The following is a 23,977-nucleotide window of genomic DNA, read 5'->3' as shown; positions in this document are numbered from 1 at the left end:
TCCAAAGCAGGTCCAAGTTTCTCATCTTACCTCACCACATGGACCCTCACCATCTGACTAGAGGGGAGGGACCGAACCATGGAGCAGGGATGATGGCTATCAAATCTGAGGATAGATGTGCTATCTATCTGCTTTAGAAATAAATCAGTTGTGAGATGGTCACTGTCTATTGATACCAATGTGTCTAAAAATTGTACAGAAGAAAAAGTTTAAAGTAAATTTTATATGATCGTTAACCTGGTTTAAAAATGTCAGAAAATCATGAAGCTGTGGTCCCGTGCCCGTCCAAGTGAGGAAGACATTGTCAATGTAGCACCACCACCCCAGCACATGACTGAAGTGGCGGCATCCATATACTACTGTCTCCTCCTGGGCTGCCATGAACACGTTTGCATAAGTTGGTGCCACATTCATGCCCATGGTGGTCCCTGATAACTGTAAATAAAATGTATCATTAAACATTAAAAAATTATTTTTAAGTACGATCTCTAGAAATGACAATGTGAATTCACATTTCTCCTCTGAAAAATCTGTTTCAATTGCTTTTTTTTACTGATTCCAATCCTGCCCCATATGGGGTAGATGTATACAATGATGTAACATGCAAGGATGGTATTAGGAGGAAGATTCACTGTTTCAGTCTGTCTAAGAAAATCTGAGGTGTCACAGATAAAAGATCTTGATCTTACAGCGTATGGTCCAGAAAAACTGAAATGGAACTGGTTATTGACCCCCCTACCAGAGACAATGGGTCTACAGGGAGGGTCCATAAGAGATTTGTGGATTTTTGGTAAAATATACAGAAAAGGGGTATTGGGATGTAAAACGTATAAATAATCAAATAATGCTTTATCAATCAATCCATCATGTAGAGCTGTCGTAAAGCAATCAGAAATCTTTTTCTCTATGTTCCGTCTTGGATCGGATTTCAACTCCTGATATGTCAAAGGATCAGAGAGTTGTCGGTAGATTTCTTCCAGATATTTTGATCGGTCCATGACTAATTGTGGTCATGGACTAATTGGTTGAGAGCCATACACTGTGTCTTAGTCAAGTTAGATTGAGTACATTCATTACCATCCAGACGCATTTTGTCTAAATCCCGTCTTACCAGCATAAAAAATGTGTCAAAGGTGCTAGAGTCAACTTGTGGGTTGAAGTTGCTGGGGACCTTCAGATCATAGTCCCCAGCCTTAAAACCCACACGTTCGTTACTAGTGAAGTTAGTGGCAGACAAATCAGTAGATCTACTTGCAAACCTAGTTTTTAACTTTAGTCTCCTAAAGAATTGTATACAGTCAAGTTCTAATTGGAACCAGTTAGGTCCATTGGTGGTACAAAAGTTAAGGCCCTTCGCAAGTAACGTAACTGTGAATGTGTAAGTTCAACAGAAGAAATATTTACCACTTCCTTCTGTTGTTGGTCTTGATCTATGGTCCCTTCGGAGTACGTTGTGTGGTCTTGATGTTTCCACCAATGGCGCCAACCTCGTCGGGTGAGACATCGCTTACATGTTGGTTGTGCTCCAAAAATTCTTGTGAGGTAGAACTGGGTGGTGTAGATTGTTGAGGTGTACCGGTTCTTTTGTTCTGAATATCTGATTTTCCAATTGTGGGTTCTCTTGGGGGATCTCTTATTCGTGGTTGTTTTATTATATTTTTTTATTTAGTTTTTGTCCTATTATTTTTTTTTTTATTATATTTTTTTTATTATTTTTCATCCTTTCACTTCAGTAATTATCTCACAGTATATTTTTTTCACAGGTCTCCATATAATTATATATTTTCACACTTATATGACCACTGCGATTCACATTTCACTTGTTATTATAGGACATCAGTCACATAGACATGCGATACAAGTGCATTTTTCTGGAACAAGAGAAATCCAGCACCACAGTCTCTGATTAAGAGCGTAGCTCTTTATTGAAGAAACATTGACAGGAACAGGGAGCACAGATGGCACGGACTAAGGAGTGACGCATTTTGGCGGACGTAGCCTTAATCGTACTACCAAGTGCATTTTTATGTGAGATCTGTGCTTTTTTTTGCATCTCTCACTCTATTTGGACACATAATATATGGCTATTTTTTTTTTTTACTAATTATGCTCAGGATTATATATTTCATACAATTTTAGTGATTTTAATGAAGAGTATTGGCATTCCTTGTAATACCATGTTCGGCACCAGCCTATCACATGCGCAGGCGCAAAGGGCGGCGCTGATCACATGATATTAGAAAATCATGTGAGCGTCATGTCACACGGGAATGCCGACATAAAGCTAGTGAATGCCCGCAATGGTGTCTATGGGCATACAGGAGAGTGCGGATCTGCCCCTTAGGTAAATTTTGGTTTTAATCAGCAATTGACACCCTACAGCTTGTATTTTGGAACATAGAGTATTGTAAAGGCTCAAAATATGTTCATGTTTGTACACAATGAGATGGTGATAATTTTGTATTTTGTTTTGCTTTGTTTTGCACTATTGTTATGATTTACACTATGGATGTTTTGTAGTATGGATATGATTTTATTTATTGTGACAACTATTGTATTGATTGATTAATGATTGAACTAATGATGCACCTTATAAAATGCTGCTGTTGTAACCTTTGCACTATGCTTGATAAAGACGGTACGATACCGTCGATACGTTGCATCTGACATGGATCAATAAAACATCACTAAGTTTTACTACAGGGTGGGCCGTTTATATAGATACACCTTAATAAAATGGGAATGGTTGGTGATAATAACTTCCTGTTTGTGGCACATTAGTATATGTGAGGGGGGAAACTTTTCAAGATGGGTGGTGATCATGGCGGCCATTTTGAAGTCGGACATTTTGAATACAACTTTTGTTTTTACAATAGGAAGAGGGTCATGTGACACATCAAACTTATTGGGAATTTCACAAGAAAAACAATGATGTGCTTGGTTTTAACGTAACTTTATTCTTTCATGGGTTATTTACAAGTTTCTGACCACTTATAAAATGTGTTCAATGTGCTGCCCATTGTGTTGGATTGTCAATGCAACCCTCTTCTCTATATACTACTATATACACCGCAGGAGAAATGCTAGCACAGGCTTCCAGTATCCGTATACATTGCTATATACTACTATATACACCGCAGGAAAAATGCTAGCACAGGCTTCCAGTATTCATATGCACTGCTATATACTACTATATACACCGCAGGAGGAATGCTAGCACAGGCTTCCAGTGTCCGTATACACTGCTATATACTACTATATACACCGCAGGAGAAATGCTAGCACAGGCTTCCAGTATCCGTATACACTGCTATATACTACTATATACACCGCAGGAGAAATGCTAGCACAGGCCTCCAGTATCCGTATACACTGCCATATACTAATATATACACCGCAGGAGAAATGCTAGCACAGGCTTCAAGTATTCATATACACTGCTATATACTACTATATACACCGCAGGAGAAATGCTAGCACAGGCCTCCAGTATCCGTATACACTGCCATATACTACTATATACACCGCAGGAGAAATGCTAGCACAGGCTTCCCGTATCCGTATACACTGCTATATACTACTATATACACCGCAGGAGAAATGCCAGCACAGGCTTCCAGTATCCGTATACGCTGCTATATACTACTATATACACCGCAGGAGAAATGCTAGCACAGGCTTCCAGTCTCCGTATACACTGCTATATACTACTATATACACCGCAGGAGAAATACTAGCACAGGCTTCCAGTATCCGTATACACTGCTATATACTACTATATACACCGCAGGAGAAATGCTAGCACAGGCCTCCAGTATCCGTATACACTGCCATATACTACTATATACACCGCAGGAGAAATGCTAGCACAGGCTTCAAGTATTCATATACACTGCTATATACTACTATATACACCGCAGGAGAAATGCTAGCACAGGCTTCCAGTGTCCGTATACACTGCTATATACTACTATATACACCGCAGGAGAAATGCTATCACAGGCTTCCCGTATCCGTATACACTGCTATATACTACTATATACACCGCAGGAGAAATGCCAGCACAGGCTTCCAGTATCCGTATACGCTGCTATATACTACTATATAAACCGCAGGAGAAATGCTAGCACAGGCTTCCAGTTTCCGTAGTTTCAGGTGCTGCAGAATGGGCAAAACAAAAATTGGAACAGGAGCCTCAGTTTACGCAGAAGATTTTGTTCAGTGATGAGGAAACTTTTATGTGAATGGTGAAGTTAACAAACAAAACCACCGCTATTGGTCTGACACTAACCCATATAGGATAGATCCCTCCAAGATTGTTGGAACACAAAAAATGATGGTACGGTGTGGTATATGGGGTACAAAGATAGTGGGGCCATTCTTCATCAATGGAAACCTCAAGGCCACAGGATGTGTGAAATTGCTACATGATGATGTTTCCCTCTTTATGCACTGAAGCTGCACGTTCCCTGAGTTTTTCCAGCAAGATGGTGACACCACATTATGGGTGTCAGGTCCGAGCATTCCTAGATGAACAGTTTCCTGGAAAGTGGATTGGTTGTCGTGGGCTAGTTGAATGGCCCCCAAGGTCTCCCGATCTGACCCCCTTAGACTTTTATCTTTGGGGTCATCTGAAGGCAATTGTCTATGCTGTGAAGATACGAGATGTGCATCACCTGAAACTCCGGATACTGGAAACCTCTGCTAGCATCTCTCCTGCGGTGTATATAGTAGTATATAGCAGTGTATACGGATACGGGAAGCCTGTGCTAGCATTTCTCCTGCGGTGTATGTAGTAGTATATAGCAGTGTATACAGATACTGGAAGCCTGTGCTAGCATTTCTCCTGCAGTGTATATAGTAGTATATAGCAGTGTATACGGATACTGGAAGCCTGTGCTAGCATTTCTCCTGCGGTGTATATAGTAGTATATAGCAGTGTATACGGATACTGGAAGCCTGTGCTAGCATTTCTCCTGCGGTGTATATAGTAGTATATAGCAGTGTATACGGATACTGGAAGCCTGTGCTAGTATTTCTCCTGCGGTGTATATAGTAGTATATAGCAGTGTATACGGATACTGGAAGCCTGTGCTAGCATTTCTCCTGCGGTGTATATAGTAGTATATAGCAGTGTATACGGATACTGGAAGCCTGTGCTAGCATTTCTCCTGCGGTGTATATAGTAGTATATAGCAGTGTATATGGATACTGGAAGCCTGTGATAGCATTTCTCCTGCGGTGTATATAGTAGTATATAGCAGTGTATACGGATACTGGAAGCCTGTGCTAGCATTTCTCCTGCGGTGTATATAGTAGTATATAGTAGTATATAGAGAAGAGGGTTGCATTGACAATCCAACACAATGGGCAGCACATTGAACACATTTTATAAGTGGTCAGAAACTTGTAAATAACTCATGAAAGAATAAAGTTACGTTAAAACCAAGCACATCATTGTTTTTCTTGTGAAATTCCCTATAAGTTTGATGTGTCACATGACCCTCTTCCTATTGAAAAACAAAAGTTGGATTCAAAATGGCCGCCATGGTCACCACCCATCTTGAAAAGTTTCCCCCCTCACATATACTAATGTGCCACAAACAGGAAGTTATTATCACCAACCATTAAGGTGTATCCATATAAATAGCCCACCCTGTACATTTTTTGCGGATGTGCTGCTGGAATTCTTTTGGCTGGCTCTATCTATACAGTCTGCTACTGGGACTGTACTTGCTTGCCTGCACCCTGGGACTATATACTACAGTGGTCCCTCAAGTTACAATATTAATTGGTTCCAGGACGACCATTGTATGTTGAAACCATTGTATGTTGAGACCAGAACTCTATGGAAACCTGGTAATTGGTTCTGAGGCCACCAAAATGTCATCCAAAAATAGGAAAAAGTGAGAATTAAAGATAAATAAGTAGATAACTAATATAGATAAAGCAAATCCTTACATATAAAAGAAAGATCCGCTGGGAGCTGTAAATCACTGTCTATGTCAGTGTTTCCCGAGCAGGGAGCCTCCAGCTATTGCAAAACTACAACTCCCAGCATGCCCGGACAGCCAAAGGCTGTCCGGGCATGCTGGGAGTTGTAGTTTTGCAACAGCTGGGGGCACCCTGCTTGGGAAACACTGGTCTATGTAGAGGACAGGAGCTTCTTCAAGGTCCTGTACAGTACATGCAATGTCCTAAAAAAGTTAAATGGAGTCGCCCTCACCTGGTGTTCAAAGGAGCAGGTAACCCTGGCACAGGTAAAGTGTACAGAGCATGTAATACCTCCTTGTACTGTAGGGGGCGCTACCAGACATCAGTCAGTGCATACGCTTCAGTAATACAGGTGTTTTACCAGTAAATTGCCCCTTCTGATTGGTTGTTCTTCCGGCCATTGACACGTTGCACAGATCTGGATTGTCCGTAGCATTGTATGTTGAGTCTGGTTTCAACTTACAATGGTCCAGAAAAGACCATCATATGTTGAAACTATTGTATGTTGAGGCCATTGTAGGTTGAGGGATCACTTTACTACCTTTGTGTTTGTGCTGCCTACCTACTGGATTAATTTTTTATTTTATTTTTTTATGGCATTCTGATTCTCTGTGCAGGAAAAATGACGTTGTCTTTATTCTGTGGAACGGTACAATTATGACAATACCAAATTCATGGGCAATGCCCATACATCTTATAGCAAGAAGGGGTTAACGCTGGTGGAAGACTAGTCCCTGAGAGAGCGGGATAACAGGAAGACTTTGTTTTTCCCCTTTTTTATCTTTTAGGTTTGGACAATGCAAACTAAAACAAGAATAAACTGCAAATCAGGGAGGTCTGTCTCTTGCATACACCAAGCCAAACCGACTAGCTCAGTGTCTGGTGGAGGGGTATGGCGTGCAGGAGGAGCGAACACTTTTGGCTTAGTACACACTTCATAGTGGCGCTAGTTTATACCCATTCCTATACCCAGTCTTCTATGTCCACCATTCACCCCAGTTTATCTAATGGTCGGAGATGCTTTCAGGACTGACATCCCAACCGATTTAAGCTTTGGACATGTCTGGGCGATATGTAAAAAGTTTATTTAAATGACAGTAAGAATTTTAGAAAAATGCAAGAAGTGATAATAAATTCTGTTTATGTTTTAATTCCCTAGAATCTCCTCAGTGAGGTTGAAATTTTCAGAAAGAAAATAGAAGCTGCATCAGCCCTTATAGATGGGCTCAATGGAGAGAAGATTCGGTGGACTGAACAGAGCGAAGTGCTTAAAACTCACATGAACAGGTAGATGTTCACTCATTGATCTGTAATGTGCACCTATTGTTACAAAAAATATCCCAATATATCCTTAGCCAGCTGTGGATGTATATTAGATGAATAGCACCCTAAAATGCTTAGCTGCTCCCTCTCGAATCTCACAGCTAGAGAGAGACTGTAAAATTAGCCCCATCTCTCCTCATTTATCCCACCTCGTATTTACTGTTTTACACTAGATGGAATTTTTAATAACTGATATTTGTAGATAACCTGCAGGCAGGGAAATGGGAACCACAGGCTCCTGGACGATGAACGTCTTCCCTAATAAGATATATTGAAAGCTTTGCCAGTGCCTGGAAAGGTTGGGAAAATGCCCATGAGAGGAGGGGGACCATTCCTGCTCCTGGCATTACATTCACCTCCTTCTAGATACATATACAATTTAAAGGGGACAAAATAAAAAAATAAAAAAGTGATTTAACAGCAGGTTGTGCTGTTAATTAAAATATAAAAAACAAACGCTTATTTCATTTTTATAACAAGAAAATAAATTACTAATATAAAAATGGCAGAAAAATAAAGCCATACATAATACAGAAAAAAAGAGACAGAAAATATTTTAATAAGCAAAGGAGAAGTAACTTTTAAGGCTTTATGGCTGCTTGTTAAATAAACTGCAGCTCTATGACTGGACATACAGACCTCCTCTAATATTAAGTGTATTAAAGGGAACCTGTCACGTTAAAAATGCGGTCTAATCCAAAAGCATCATGTTATAGAGCTGGGGGGCTGAGCAGATTGATATATAGTTTTATTTGTCTCCTATACAAAGATGTCAATCACTGATTAGGACCGCCCACATTACTTAGTAATTGACATCTCTTTTTATAAGCACACCTATATACAGATAGCTGTCAATCACTTAGTAGGACCGCCCACATTACCTAGTGACTGACATTTCTTTATAAGCACACCTATATACAGATAGCTGTCAATCACTGATTAGGACCGCCCACATTACCTAGTGATTGACATCTCTTTATAAGTACACCTATATACAGATAGCTGTCAATCACTTAGTAGGACCGCCCACATTACCTAGTGATTGACATCTCTTTATAAGTACACCTATATACAGATAGCTGTCAATCACTTAGTAGGACCGCCCACATTACCTAGTGACTGACATCTCTTTATAAGCACACCTATATACAGATAGCTGTCAATCACTTAGTAGGACCGCCCACATTACCTAGTGATTGACATCTCTTTATAAGCACACCTATATACAGATAGCTGTCAATCACTTAGTAGGACCGCCCACATTACCTAGTGATTGACATCTCTTTCTATGTGCACAGCTATAAACAGCTGTTGATTACTGACCACAAGGTTCAGAATAAGCAGAGATTTACATGGATAAATGGAAAGGTAATCCTGGAATTTTCCTTACTATCCATAAATGTATCTGTTCAGCTCCTCCTGCTCTTTAACCCGCTGCCGGCAAATTGGAGCATATTTTAATGTGAAATGTTCCCTATAATCCCTTCTAAGAGTAATAAGAAGAAGGACTGTCAGAGAAGAGGTAAATACAGGATGGTGGATGTGAAGGGTACTATTTGCTGGTCTACTTACTGGTGGACATGAAAAGAGATCCTTTTATAAGAAAGTAATAAAAATTACATGAAAACAAAATAAGAATGCCTGCAGAAACTAAGTTAAAGTGGTACTCCGGCACTAAGACATCTTATCCCCTATCCTATCCCGTGATCTTCAACGCCGCACCCCGTTAGAATCAGTCCCCGGAGCATGTTCGCTCCGGGTCTGATTACTGGCGATCACGGGGAAGGAGTATTGTGATGTCACGGCTCCGCCCCCGTGTGACATCATGCTCCGCCCCCTCAATGCAAGCCTATGGGAGGGGGCGTAACAGCTGTCACTCCCCTTCAAAAGACTTGCATTGAGGGGGCGGAGCGTGACGCCACACGGCGGCGGGGCTGTGACATCACTATGCTCTGTCCTCGTGGTCGAGATGGACTCAGCCTGAGGACCTCCAGCGGTTCTGGAAGCCGCTAAAGGTGGGTGCTGCATGGTAGATCCCAGCAGCGGGACCCCGGCGATCGGGGATAAGATGTCTAGGGGCGGAGTACCCCTTAAAATTTTCAGTGTTAGATCCCATAAAATCAAGTGAATAAAATGATGGCGTATATGTGTACATGCAGTTCATGTGTTGCAGAAATTTCTGCGACTGAAAACCAGTTCTGATCATATAGATGAGGTTGCTTTAACAGCAAGTACATACATCTCAGATGAATAAATCAGACTCAGAAATGTCGGCAACAAATCTGCTGCATGTGAATTTACCCTTTGACTTCAGGATCCCCAGATGCAAGGCTCCTCTGTGCTCACCTCTGACGGACTCGCCTGTGTATTCTTATAAGGTCATATGTAGATGCAGGGTCAGAGGCTCTGTTATCAGGATATAAATATTTATTGGACCTATAAGTCAGTTATTTCTGTGCTGAGGTTAAATATTGCTTTGCCCTGGATTATTGTACTGCAAATCCATTGCTTCTCTGTGCCAAATGAAATGGAGTTCACTCTTTGTAAGGATAATGCTGCTAGATATGAGGAATAAATAGTGACCGGACTGGTCATTACAGGTGCCTCCTGTGCCCTATCTGCTTTCATCTTCATATATACGTCCATCAATATCAAGGCAAAACAGGGCTCCCAAAATAATTATTGGTTTCAGGATGAACATTGTAAATTGAAACTATTAAATCCTGAGACCAAAACTCTATGGAAAACCAGAAAAAGATGACAAGATAACTAATTTAGATAGTATAACAGCTGGATGTAGCTGCTTGAAGTGTCAAATCACTTATATATAGAGGGCAGGTGCTTCTTCAGGGTCCTTTATAGTATACACAGTGCATTGGAGGTATAATATGGAATGGCCATCAGCTGGTGTCCAAGGGGAGGCTAGTACTGGCACATGTGAAGAGCAATACCGTACTGCGCGACACTCTAGAGAGGCACTATAAGACAGCAAATAAGTGCATGTACATTAATAATACAGGGGTTTTATCTGGTTGGATCTTTCTGCCATTTAGACAAGTCACCAATCTGGACTGTCTGTAGCATTGTTTTGTGTGGCTTCCAGTTACAATTGTTTAGAAAAGACAATTGTTTATTAAAAATATTGTAACCTGAGGCCATTGTAAGTTGTGGCGTATACAGCAATGTTCCTATAACTTGATTTTTGCATTAATGCTAGGGTAACAGATAATCAGAATTTAGTTTCCGTTGCCCTTTATTCCAACCCTTGGTGACCCACAGAACAATAAAGATGTCAGCGCCACCAACAGTGATGAAGTCGCCCTGGTGAAGGTGAAACTACTCGGGCGCCACTGAATTTTCCACTTGGATATTTTCACAATCATTCCACAAATGTGGCTGACATAACCCTAAGTGTCTGTTCACACTATGCAATTCCCACGGAATTCTGCGGGCGGAATTATGTGCGGTGAACTTACATCAATGGGAATGGGTTTCCGCGAAATTGAAATTAGAATTGTTCAGCACAGAGAATGAACATGTTCATTCTTTGTGCGGAATTCCGCGAGGACTGTATAGCTGTCAATGGTGACGGCGCAGTGCCGTGGGGTCCTACCGCCGACGGCGGCTGCCAGGCTGAATTCAGCGTTCATTCTGCAGTGTGAACGCACCCTTAGGCTACGTGTTCATGGCATTGGGATATCACACCTAATGATTGACAATGTTGTCATGTTGGGACCTCCAGTCTGATGAGACCACAACAAGACTTTCATGAGACAGTAGGATATTTGGTCACAAGTCGCACGTGCCAGCATTGACCTCAAATTCTCAGTGTTTTTTTTTTCTTTTAATAATTTTTACATTTTAAATGTGAGCAGATGACAAAACCATCTCTACACAGAGATCAAAACAGAAACTGAAAGCAACTGGTGGCAAAGATCAACAGAAAATACAGGACGACCTTCGCCAGGCTTGTTTTTCGCAACTCTTAACAGAGCAGTTAAACTAGAGGCCCTAAATCATTAGCACACGGCCACATCTCCATATTAAAATATAACCTTTGCTAAAATAATACCAATAAATCAGAAATAGATCAAAGAAAGGCCGAACACTAAACCACCAATAACGGGGTATAGAGAGAAGGAGGACAATACCAGTAGACACCTAATTACTGCTATGGTCCAGGGAAACCTATTCCCGTCATATCAACAACCTTGTCCCAATGTGTTTCCCCCTAAAAACACATAGCAAGGTTCATTAGGGGACATTTGACAGGATAACTAGTACCGTATTTTTCGCCCTATAGGACGCACCGGCATATAAGACGCACCCAATTTTAAAGGTGCAAAATCAAGAAAAAAAAGATTCTGAACCCAACAGTGATCTTCAACTTGCGGACCTCCAGATGTTGCAAAACTACAACTCCCAGCATGCCCGGACAGCCGTTGGCTGTCCGGACATGCTGGGAGTTGTAGTTTTGCAACATCTGAAGGTCCGCAGGTTGAAGACCACTGGATAGGAGGTAATGCTCACGTGTCCCCGCCGCTCCGGACCCGTCACCGCTGCCCTGGATGTTGCTCCATCCCTGTCGCCGCCTCCCCGTGGTGTCCCCAACGCTCCGGACGTCTTCTGCCCCGGGATCCACGCTCTCCGTCACCGTCATCATGTCGCTACGCACGCCGCTCCTATTGGATGACAGGACGGCGTGCACGACAACGTGATGACGTCGAAGGAGAGCGCAGGCCATGCAGGGATCCCGGCACGGATCAGACACCGAGGAGGCAGGTAAGGTCCCTCCCGGTGTCCTGTAAGCTGTTCGGGACGCCGCGATTTCAGCCGGGTTAGTGTCACTTTCGCTTCAGACGCGGCGGTCAGCTTTGATTGCCGCGTCTGAAGGGTTAATACAGGGCATCACCACGATCGGTGATGTCCTGTATTAGCCGCGGGTCCCGGCCGTTGATGGCCGCAGGGACCGCCGCGATAGGTGTGTATTCGCCGTATAAGACGCACCAACTTTTCCCCCCCAGTTTTGGGTAAGAAAAAGTGCGTCTTATACGGCGAAAAATACGGTAAACAATAGAAATACCATATCATGGTAGGATGAACTCATGCAGACATAAATAAACCGTGAAAAATATAGACAATTAATACCACTGTCCACAATTGGACCACTCATTCAGGACCCCTTGATGGAACATACTAAGCATTGATAGCATGCCAGCTGATGGATAGGCCTGGTTATCATTTTGCTGGCTGGTATAATTGCTAGTAGAACGGTGCCGCTAAATACCAGTCGTTGGTGCAGGGTAATCCTTGTTTTATTCCCACTGTAATGTCACATGACCTATATCTATGCTGCCATGTAACAGTGTAGCCCTAGCTTTGTGCTGCTGATGCACCATTGTTACCCTCACACTGCTGCTACATTCACATTACGATTTTTGCATTTGTCAAATTTATACAATTCTATCCTTCAAAATTATATAAAATCTTATATCTAGACCAGTGTTTCCTAACCTACAACTCTCTGCATGCCCGGGTAGCCTGTGGCTGGGAGTCGTAGTTATGAAACAGCTAAAGGCCAACTGGTTGGGAAACACTAAGCACATACTGTATGTTTTATAAAACGGACAAAAATGATTGTTTTTTATTTATTTATTTTTTGGTATATGATTTTTGGCCATTTATTTTAACAATACGTACAACAAAAATCGCTTTAATACTTTAAACGCACTTTCTGAGATGCTGATGTCACCGGCCTCGCAGCTGCTTTTAGTTTCCAGCTCTACCAGGTGACACCTTTGGCCGCTGTTTACACCCACAGTGAGAGTATCAGACTTCCCTGAACATTGTATGTCACATTTTAGAACTTCACCCGATGGCCTTGTATCTTTATATTTCTAGCCTCGCTGGCGATGTCCTCGTAGCAACCGCCTTCCTGTCATACTGCGGACCGTTTAATGAAGCATTCAGGAATCTCCTACTAAAGGATATTTGGGTAAAGGAAATACGAAGCAGGAACATCCCGTTGTCAGAGAACCTAAGCGTGGTGTCCGTGTTAGTAGACCAGCTGACGGTAAGAAGAGAGGACTATGTGGTTTATCTCTAAAAGTATGAAATGTTTACACCATTGATGACAGGCAGGGGGCAGTGTGACACCAGAATTCTGGACTGGAATCAGAGCAGGATATTTGTATACGGTATGTTCCCTCCAGCATCACATGATATCAGTTCTCCTCTGTATTTTATTCATATAGATGACAGGATGTCACGCACTAGATAATAAACTTACACCGTAGTGCTCTGCGTGGGTTGTATGTATTGTGTGGGTTGTGTACAGTTTGAGGCAATGTTTCTTCATTGCTCGATCCTGTCCATATACTATTTATTGGATGGATACAATGTTCGAATAGTAGAGTCCCATCTCCACACTGTCATAAAGACAGCAATCCCTGAAATCTGATCCTCCATGCTGATATTTTTTTCATTGAATATTTGAAGATCTTTTCTGTGAGTGGTCAATGACCTTAAATGATCCACCTATGTAATATCTATTTATTTTGTACATTTATCACTCCTTCCCCGGTCTCTCCAGAGTCAACCTTTTTAGGTTTTATTCTGTTTTATGATCCTCCGATATCTGGTTGTTTGTGTATATATTATCAGAAATTTACAGCAATAATATACAGTCACGTGAGTCTGCATTCACATCGATGAGACAATCTGCTGTCTATGAGCAGCTTTACCCCACGTTCTTCTGCCTTTACTGTTCTCACAATGTACATGCTGATTTTCATACTAGATTTTTTACATTTTTGATATAGTTCAGGGAAAAAGGGGTGATTCCAATTTCCTCTTAAAGGAAAACTAACAGCTTGTTAACCCACATGGTTATAGTGCGGGAGAAGAGCATTAAAAACAGTGGTCAATTACTTTAATCAGTGTAGTAGTTTCAGGTTTATGGCAGTTTTGTCTACTATTCTTATTGTGCTGCTGTACGCTATGGACGTGGGGAGCCGGCTTGCTGAGCTCACTTGTCTCCTAAATATTTACCCCCGGCCTGCCCCCATGATGAATATGCACATGTATTCACCTTTTACCTCACTAAGACCTGAGTGACTGCTGGGGGTGAGTGCTCTGCTCCTTGAGAAAGCAGAGCACTCACCCTGGCAGGCACTTACTTCCTAGTGACGTGAGAATGAAGACATTTGCATATTCATCAATGGGGAGGGTTGGACAGTAAATATTGAGGTGCCAGGGGAGCTTGGCGAGCCGGCTCCTGCCTCCATTACACACAGCGGCGCAGCCAAGAATAGAAGAAAAAAATGGCATAACTCTGAAACTACTACACCAAATAAAGTAAGTGAACATTATTTGTAGTGATATCCAAACTGTAGAAAAGGAAAGGCATCCTGCACTCACTGTGTAAGATCTGGTTATTCAGCTCCCATCTCGGGCCGCTCCTCCGGTAGGGAAATCATGACAGCGTGGGGCTCTCAGAGGCGACTGCCGGCCGGACGAAGCGCATTCATATGAAACCGCCGGCAGTCGCCTTTGAGCGCCCCACGCTGTCCTGATTTCTCTACTGGAGGAGCGGCCCGAGATGGGAGCTGAATAACCAGATCTTGCACGGTGAGTGCAGGACGCCTTTCCTTTTCTACAGTTTGCATATTATTGATTCCTGTTTATTGTCCTAGCACCGCCGTGTATGGTCGTATCTGGTTTCCTGCCTGAAGTGAGTATCTCCATCTCATGGTTGTGAGGGCTATAGGTCTCGGTGCCACTGTTCGGTGTCTTTTTTGGTTGGGTTATTTGTAGTGAACAGGCTGTCAGTTTCCCTTTAACACTTTTCCAGTGTTCAGCCTGCCTTTAGCTACAGCCTGCCATTATAGAGAAACTATGGCTTTACTTCCCAACATAAGTAATGACAGTAATTTTTATGTCATAAACCTTGTATTTATAGGTGAGTGAATGGATCCTGCAGGGTTTACCAGGAGATGATCTTTCTATCCAAAATGGTATAATCATCACTAAGGCTGCAAGATATCCTCTACTTATTGACCCGCAGTCTCAAGGGAAGACATGGATAAAGAACAAGGAGAAAAACAATGAACTTCAGGTCATTCATTACATAACAGTGAAGTCTCTATGCAATAGGTTCATAGTTGTTATATGTTCAGTCTTCCCCCAGGTTGTGGCTTTTAAATGAACACTAACATTTCAACAAACATAAATCAATAGTAGAAGGTAATATAAGAAAGTTGTAATATATATTTTACAAGAGAAAATTCCTTCTTCACAACTTATCATTCTCCTTTCCTCCCTCTCCTAAAATCATAACTGAGGGATCAGGTTACTGCTGCCTATAGAACTGTATGGATATGGGAAGAGGAGGGAGGTGCAGAGTGCGATAGAAACATTGAGACACAGAGAAGCTGCTGAAAGCTCTAGTATTTTATTTATAGAGATGGAGCCTGCAGAAAAGAAAACTGGTGTAAATACTGTATAAAATGTATATAATGTCCATAAATAGTGGATACATGCGACAGCTTATCCTGAAAAGTCACCTGAAATTACAGTTTTTTTCAAATAACCAGTTCTAGGAAAATGTTCCCATAACTATTTCTGTAGAAAACTGTCATTTCAAAATCTTGTTTTCTATAATTGGGTTAAAAAAAAATACATAAAAACTGTGATGAAATTATCCTCAGCACAAATCATGTTTTGGACAGATAGTTAGGAATGTACAAGCGATATTATTATTGCAGCCGGAACCTCTGTGTACACTGCGTCTGATCCATTTGTCTCCGAACTTATATCCCCAACAGAAGGCTGCAACATAAAGTGCTATATAGCCGTTGTATACTGCCTGTATGAAATATTCCTATACGGCGCTAGATGCTTTTTATTCTGGCCCTTTGTATAGGACAGTGTAGATTTCTGCATTTTCCTGAAGAGTCAAACAGTATACCAATGTATAGCAGCTTAACAGAGGCTCAGGGTACAGTCTTCTGGCTCTGGCAGGTTAGTGGAAGCCTTTGTTTACATTTGGCAAATATGGCGGGAGCACAGTGTGCATGGAGCCTTACAGGTTAACCCCTTAATGACGCAGGGTGTTTCCGTTTTTTGCATTTTAATTTTTTCCTCATCACCTTCTAAAAATCATAACGCTTTCCATATTATGGCTTATTTTTTGCGCCACCAATTCCACTTTGCAATGACATTAGTCTTATTACCAAAATATCCATGGCGAAGCTGAAAAAAAATTCATTGTGCAACGCAATTGAAGAAAAAACGCCATTTTGTAATTTTTAGGGGCTTCTGTTTCTACATAGTGCATTATTCAGTAAAAATGACACCTTATCTTTTTTCTGTAGGTCCATACGGTTAGATGATACCCAAATTATATAGGTTTGATTTTGTCGTACTTCTAAAAAAAAAATTAGAACTACATGCAGGAAAATGTATACGTTTAAAATTGTCATCTTCTGACCCCTATAACTTTTTTTTTATTTTTCCGTGTACGGGCCGGTATGAGGGCTCATTTTTTGCATCATGATCTGATGTTTTTATCTGTACCATGTTTATATTGATTGGATTTTTTGATTGCTTTTTATTCATTTTTTCATTATATAAAAAATGACCAAAAATACGCTATTTTGGTCTTTGGAATTTTTTGACGCATACGCCATTGACTGTGCGGTTTAATTAATGGTATATTTTTATAGTTCCCGACATTTCCGCACGCGGCGATACCACATATGTTTATTTTTATTTACACAGTTTTTTCTTTTTAAATGGGAAAAGGGGGTGATTCTTACTTTTATTAGTGAAGGTGTTAAATGATCTTTAGTAACTTTTTACACTTTTTTTTGCAGTGTTATAGCTCCCCCTGGTGGCTATTTCACTGCACATACCGATTTCATACACAGATCATTGCCGTGCATTGACACAGCAAAGATCAGTGTAAACGGCTGTCGATTGGTAAAGCCTGGATTTCAGGCTTGGAGCAATCAATCACCGATCGGATGCGACGGAGGCAGGTGAGGGGACCTCCGCTCGCGTTCTAGCTGATCGGGACATCGCGATTTCACCACGATGTTCCCGATCAGCCTGACTGAGCTGCCTGGAAGCTTTTACTTTCATTTTAGACGCGGCGATCAACTTTGAACGCTGCATCTAAAGGGTTAATAGCGTGCGGCACTACGATTGGTGCCGCACGCTATTAGCTCAGGGTCCCGGCTGTCATTAGCCACTGGGACTGACCCGGTATGACGCGGATTCACGGTGTGACCCCGCATTTTATACCGGGCGCAGGGCGTACAGGTACGCCCTGCATCCTTAAGAGGTTAAAGGGGAACTCCGGCAGAAACAAGTGGAAAACAAATGTTTTCAAATCAACTGGTGCAAGAAAGTTAAACAGATTTGTAAATCACTTCTATTTAAAAATCTTAACCCTTCCAGTACTTAGCTGCTGTATGCTCCAGAGAAAATTGTGAAGTTCTTTCCAGTCTGACCACAGTGCTCTCTGCTGACACCTCTGTCTGTGTCAGTAATAGTCCAGATAAGAAGCAAATCCCCTTAGAAAACCTCTCCTGCTCTGGACAGTTCCTGATAGAACAGAGGTGTCAGCAGAGAGCACTGTAGTCAGACTAGAAAGAACTTCACAAATTTCTCTGTAGTATATATGTAGTATACAGTGGCTGATAAGTACTGGAAGGGTTAAGATTTTTAAATAGAAGTAATTTACAAATCTGTTTAACTTTTTGGCACCAGTTTATTTGAAAAAAAAAAATAATAATTCCACCGGAGTATCCCTTTAAATATATTCATACACCGTATCAGCATGTGCAGGTGGGACACTTTTTTTCCATCCAAGAAAATTCACCAATTAATTTCACAATAAAATAATCTAAGTGAGGTTCTTTAATGCAGATAATGTCCCACCCACATATGGGGGCCAATACATGCACAACTTTCCCAGCAAAATCGTACAAACATCCGGCTGTAAGTTTGTGAAACCCTATAAATCAGTACAATAATCCATATATCCCTGTATTCCAGGTGACTTCCCTCAACCACAAATGTTTCCACAATCATTTGGAGGCCTGTCTGTCATTAGGGAGGCCTCTGCTCATCGAAGATATTGGAGACGAACTGGATCCCTTCTTGGATAATGTTTTAGAAAAGCACTTTGTTAAATCTGGATCCTCCTTAAAGGTCTTTGTATATATGTTTTATTTTTTAGTCCTCCTTCATAAATACTATCTTTAAATTGTTCTCAAACACTAAAAGAAAAAGAAAAAATTCTTAAATGTCAACTGTTTTGTTGCTTTTTTCCCCCCAAATGTTTTTACTGGTGTTTTTAATTTTGCCAACTAGAAAAGGGCATTGTATATTTCCCTATATACTTTAAATAGGCTTTAAAGGGTTATTTCCATCTCTACTATTTATTCTACTACTATTTATACTACTACTTATTCCCTAGGATAGGAAGTAACAAGCTGATCAGTGGTGGTCCGACCCCTGGGACTCCCACCAATCACGAAAACAGTGGCATAATTGTCCCTGGGCTGAATGGAGGGCACTGCACATGCATGATCACTGCATCATTCATTGTCTATGGGGCCGCTAAAGATTTTTGGTTGGACTTCCCCACCGATCAGCTTATTATCCTCCATACTATGAATAGGGAGTACCTCTTTAACCCCTTAATGACCATGCCCATTTTGACCTTAAGGACCAGGCCAATTTTATTTTTTGTTTTCGTTTTTTCCTCCTCGCCTTCTGAAAATCATAACTGTTTTTTTTTTTTTCATCAACAGACTAATATTAGGGCTTGTTTTTTGCACAACCAGTTGTCCTTTGTAATGACATCACTCATTTTACCATAAAATGAATGGCGCAACCAAACAAAACAATTTTTGTGGGGAAATTGAAAAGAAAACCGCAATTTTGCAAATTTATGGTAACAATTTATGGTAAAAATGACATATTTTCTTTATGCAGCAGGTCAATACGATTAAAATGATATCCATGATTACATACTTTTCTATTACTGTACCGCTTAAAAAAAAAATCGCTAACTTTTTAACCAAATTAGTATGTTTAAAATCCCTCTATTTTGACGACCTATAACTTTTTCAATTTTCCGTCTAAGCGGCAGTAAAAGTGCAAATTTTTTGCGCCGTGATCTGTACTTTTTATTGATACCACATTTGTGTATATAAAACTTTTCATATTTTTTTATAAACATTTTTGGGAATAAAATGTGACAAAAAAGTAGCAATTTTGGACTTTATTTAATTTTTTTTACGTTCAAACCATTCACCGTATGGGATCATTAAAGGGGTTGTGCGCTGCCCTGCCTTTCGGAGCTCCGCACGCAGCATCCGGAAGTTCATTACTCCGAACGCTGTGTGCGGGCTTCTGTGTTCGCGGTCACCGGGCGTGTCATAGACTTTGGTAGAGGGGGCGAGCGTGACGTCACGAGGGGGCCGGGCATGACGTCATGTCCGGCGGCCGCGAACACGGGAGTAATGAACTTCCGGACGCTGCATGCGGAGCTCCAAAAGGCAGGGCAGCGCACAACCCCTTTAATCCTGTTCATGTGAATTAATACTTGCGTCACTATTTTTGTGTTTTCTAGGTAAAAGTTGGTGATAAAGAATTTGATGTAGTTGACAAGTTCAGACTCTACATAACCACCAAGCTGCCAAATCCTGTCTTCACTCCAGAAATTAATGCAAAAACCTTACTCATTGACTTCACGGTTACTATAAAAGGACTGGAAAACCAGCTGCTGGGTAGAGTCCTCTTTTCTGAGAAGCAGGTAATGTACCCTAAATAGTGTGCATGTGTGGTGGCACACTAGTGCTACTGACTGGGGTGTATGGGTCCTGTTTGTGACTCAGGGTGGTTAGACGTGTCACTTTGTAACGCCAGGACTCTGTTAACCTACAAGGTCCAAGGATACCACAGCTTCTCCTGGGGCTGGCGCAGGATAATAAATACACTGATGCCAGGTGGAGCTTCTGAAAATCAGCAGAGCGATATGTGATTCTTAGAACTAATCACATTGTAGGATCGCTGGGCACCTCCATATGGTGACGAAATATGGGAGGTTACATTGATGATGTTTTGTCCAAATTCATTTATATTTAAATAATTATCACCCCCTCCACTCTCACACCATCTCATCAAATAAGTAATTTACCTACACTAACAAAAATATACCTGTGCTTCGCTGGTGCCTCATCAACTCTTCCTTTCAGTATCATCTTGCATATTGTGCTTGTACTTACATCACTCTAGCCCAGTGGTCTCCAACCTGCGGACCTCCAGATGTTGCAAAACTTCAACTCCCTGCAAGCCCTGACAGCCGTTGGCTGTCTGGGCAAGCTGGGAGTTGTAGTTTTGCAACATCTGGAGCTTCGCAGGTGGGAGACCACTGCTCTAGCCCATAGGCTACGAAGACAGTGACATCACAAGTACAGTGGTCCCTCAACATACGATGGTAATCAGTTCCAAATGAACGATCGTTAGTTGAAACCATCATATGTTGAGGGATCCGTGCAATGTAAAGTATAGGACAGTGGTCTCCAACCTGCGGACCTCCAGATGTTGCAAAACTACAACTCCCAGCATGCCCGGACAACCAATGGCTGTCCGGGCATGCTGGGAGTTGTAGTTTTGCAACATCTGGAGGTCTGCAGGTTGAAGACCACTGGTATAGGAGGTTAAACAGTACTCACCTGTTATACAGTACTCACCGCTGCCCTGGATGTCGCCCTCCATTGCTGCCGCCGTGTCCCCGGACCGTCTCTGCTGCGTCTCTTCTTCGCCGTCATCACGTCGCTACGCACGCCGCTCCTCTTGGATGACGGGACGGCATGCGCGGTGACGTGATGATGATGATGGAGAGCGCCGGTGATGCAGGGGATCCCGAAGAGGACGCGCTGAGACCCCGAGGACAGGTGAGTGACACCCACCGGACCACGCGGGGCACCTTAAATGGCTATCCGGCAGCAGCTGAAGCAGTCTGCGCTGCCGGATAGACGTGTATGCGATGGCCCCGACATACAAAAGCATCGTATGTTGATGCTGCCTCTGAGAATGATCGTATGCTGGAATGATCGTATGTCGGGTTGATCGTATGTCGGGGCCATAGTAGGTCGGGGGGGGGGGGGGGGGTCACTGTAATGGGACATTATGGCAGAGAGGAGAAGTGGTGCATTTTTACAATGTATGTAAATTACTTATTTAATGTGATGAGGGGATACCTTAAAAATGTATCCAAATGGGCCCATTAAGCGGCAGCTCTATAAGTGCCCCTGCCTGATCTGTAGTGACATTACTCAGCACTGCCTACCAGCTCAGTGTAAGGGAATTAATGCCGCCTTCATGTCTTGTTTAGAGGACTTGGTGGGAGCTATGTTCCAAATTGCACAATGGATCAGTCCGCTTGGTTACGTGCTGTACAGTATACAACACTTTTTTTGGCTGCTACGAGACAAAGGCCTCACATTCTAGTTAGAGATTTGCATTCTATCTGCTTTATGGTGACTCAAAGCTCCAAGCACTGCCAAGAGGTTTGAAGTGCACTATAGAGCTTCACAGGTCTCTCATTTTGGAACCCATTAGTGATCACAGACTGGTATAAGCTTCTGATGTGTACAGGGCCAGATTTTATGTTAGACCCAAGAGGCCCTTGCCCTGCAGAAAGAGCATCTGATCTCCAGGGCCAGATTCTAGCTTGTGCACTGGTGATTGGTGCATTAGGCTCATTCAGTACTTTTATACATGTCATGTAGCTTTGCTTTGATGGGAAATATTTTGGTACGTTATGCTCAGTCGTCTTTTCTGGTACAATCCTGGCCATGTTTTGGATTGTGCTGGATTGTACTAGATTATGACTAGTAGTAGATCAGTTTGGTTGGATTTTTTTAGGCTTGTATTTTAAAGGGGTACTCCCGTGGAAAACTTTTTTTTTTAAATCAACTGATGCCAGAAAGTGAAACAGATTTGTAAATCACTTCTATTAAAAAATCTTAATCCTTCCAGTACTTTTTAGGGGCTGTATACTAAAGAGAAATCCAAAAAAGAAATGCATTTCCTGTGATGTCCTGACTACAGTGCTCTCTGCTGACCTCTGCTGTCCATATTAGGAACTGTCCAGAGAAGAAGAAAATCCCCATAGCAAACATATGCTTCTCTGGACAGTTCCTAAAGTGGTCAGCAGAGGTCAGCAGAGAGCACTGTGGTCATGACATCAGAGGAAATGCATTTCTTTTTGGATTTCTCGTTAGTATACAGCCCGTGAAAAGTACTGGAAGGATTAAGATTTTTTAATAGAAGTGATTTACAAATCTGTTTAACTTTCTGGCACCAGTTGAAAAAAATGAGTTTTCCACGAGAGTACCCCTTTAAGCTCCACTAAAAAGAGCATTGTATCTCAACAGAGATTGTAATAACTTTCTTGTATACAAGGTATAAGCACTAGATTAGAGTTTTCACATTCATCTATTTGCTTACTCTGTTTTTTATTGTTTTCCAGGAGCTGGAGGCAGAGAGAATCAAACTGATGAAACAGGTTAATGTGAATAAACGTAAAATGCAGGAGCTGGAGGACAGTCTTCTCTATAGGCTTAGTGCAACTACAGGTATTTATTGAAATATTGTAGATAGGTCTGATCAACACTGCTTTAGAGTACTACATCAGTTTATACACTTTAGTCCGACTTTAGTCCGCCAGACCATCCAACTTTCTACAAAATTATATATTTCTGTCAGTAAATGAGAACAATCATTATTGGCATATAGAGGCTGCAGACAGAGGAGCACAACTTCATAGGGGTCTTAGGGTCTCCTCTAACCATACACATACACCATACACAGTAGAAAAAAGTCAACCATAATGTCCTGCTATGTGTTTGGTGCCTTCTGACTCGTCCCTCAGAGATGAATGGACATGTTGAATTAATGGACCTTCTATTTAAAAATTTCAAGGCTTCCAGTACTAATCAGCTGCTTTATGTCCTGCAGGAAGTTATGAAGTCTTTCCAGACAGATACCTGAGATCTCATGAAACATATGACAAAGTAAAAAAATGTCAGAAATGTATACATAGATTAAACTTTATTTAGATAAAACAAGTAAACAGGTTTATGTCAGTGTTCAGTACCCGAGAGAAATAAAGGGAGCAGACAGCAGAGGCAGGAGAAAACATAGTGAAAGGTTCACCCTAATGACAGATCCCTTGATGATCCAGAAGCCGAGTGGGGAATGATCTGCAGATATCTCAGATTACATTGTGTAAGAGCAACATACAATGATCCTAGATATGATAGATGTCGGTCATACTCTTTATTGGAGACTGTTGGAGTTCTGCTTCAGTCACACATGGTGCTGTTTGAGGGGACCATAAATGACATGCTGGACCGGACGGTGATCAGCAGCGAGTTGTGTCAGGAAGCCAAAAACAGCCCAATCAACTGTTTTACCCAGTTTGAGTAACTTATTACATTTAATGGGGTTTGTGTAAACGAGTTAAGACCACGAGCGACTCTCTATATGTAATTCCTAGATCTGTAGCTTGTGGTGTTGAGCTGTTTATGGGACTTGTAATAATTCCAATGGGAGATACACAAACTGCATAAAGTCA

General features: G+C 41.7%; 1 protein-coding gene across 10 annotated transcripts in view; it reads left to right on the top strand.

Moving 5' to 3' along the window:
* The window catches only part of DNAH8 (dynein axonemal heavy chain 8), a 582,992-nt gene that overhangs the window by 458,264 nt on the left and 100,751 nt on the right, over positions 1 to 23,977 (top strand). For all 10 annotated transcript variants that reach the window (XM_056568656.1, XM_056568659.1, XM_056568657.1 and 7 more), the window contains 6 exons: positions 7,154 to 7,281; positions 13,219 to 13,390; positions 15,278 to 15,433; positions 18,379 to 18,534; positions 19,964 to 20,146; positions 22,871 to 22,976. In XM_056568656.1, the coding sequence (XP_056424631.1) occupies positions 7,154 to 7,281; positions 13,219 to 13,390; positions 15,278 to 15,433; positions 18,379 to 18,534; positions 19,964 to 20,146; positions 22,871 to 22,976 (901 nt within the window). The remainder of the gene's footprint in view (positions 1 to 7,153; positions 7,282 to 13,218; positions 13,391 to 15,277; positions 15,434 to 18,378; positions 18,535 to 19,963; positions 20,147 to 22,870; positions 22,977 to 23,977) is intronic.

The sequence above is a fragment of the Hyla sarda genome, chromosome 3, assembly GCF_029499605.1.
Source record: "Hyla sarda isolate aHylSar1 chromosome 3, aHylSar1.hap1, whole genome shotgun sequence".
Lineage (NCBI taxonomy): Eukaryota > Metazoa > Chordata > Amphibia > Anura > Hylidae > Hyla > Hyla sarda.
Note: the sequence above shows the minus strand (reverse complement) of the source record. Positions and strands in the feature narration are given on the sequence as shown.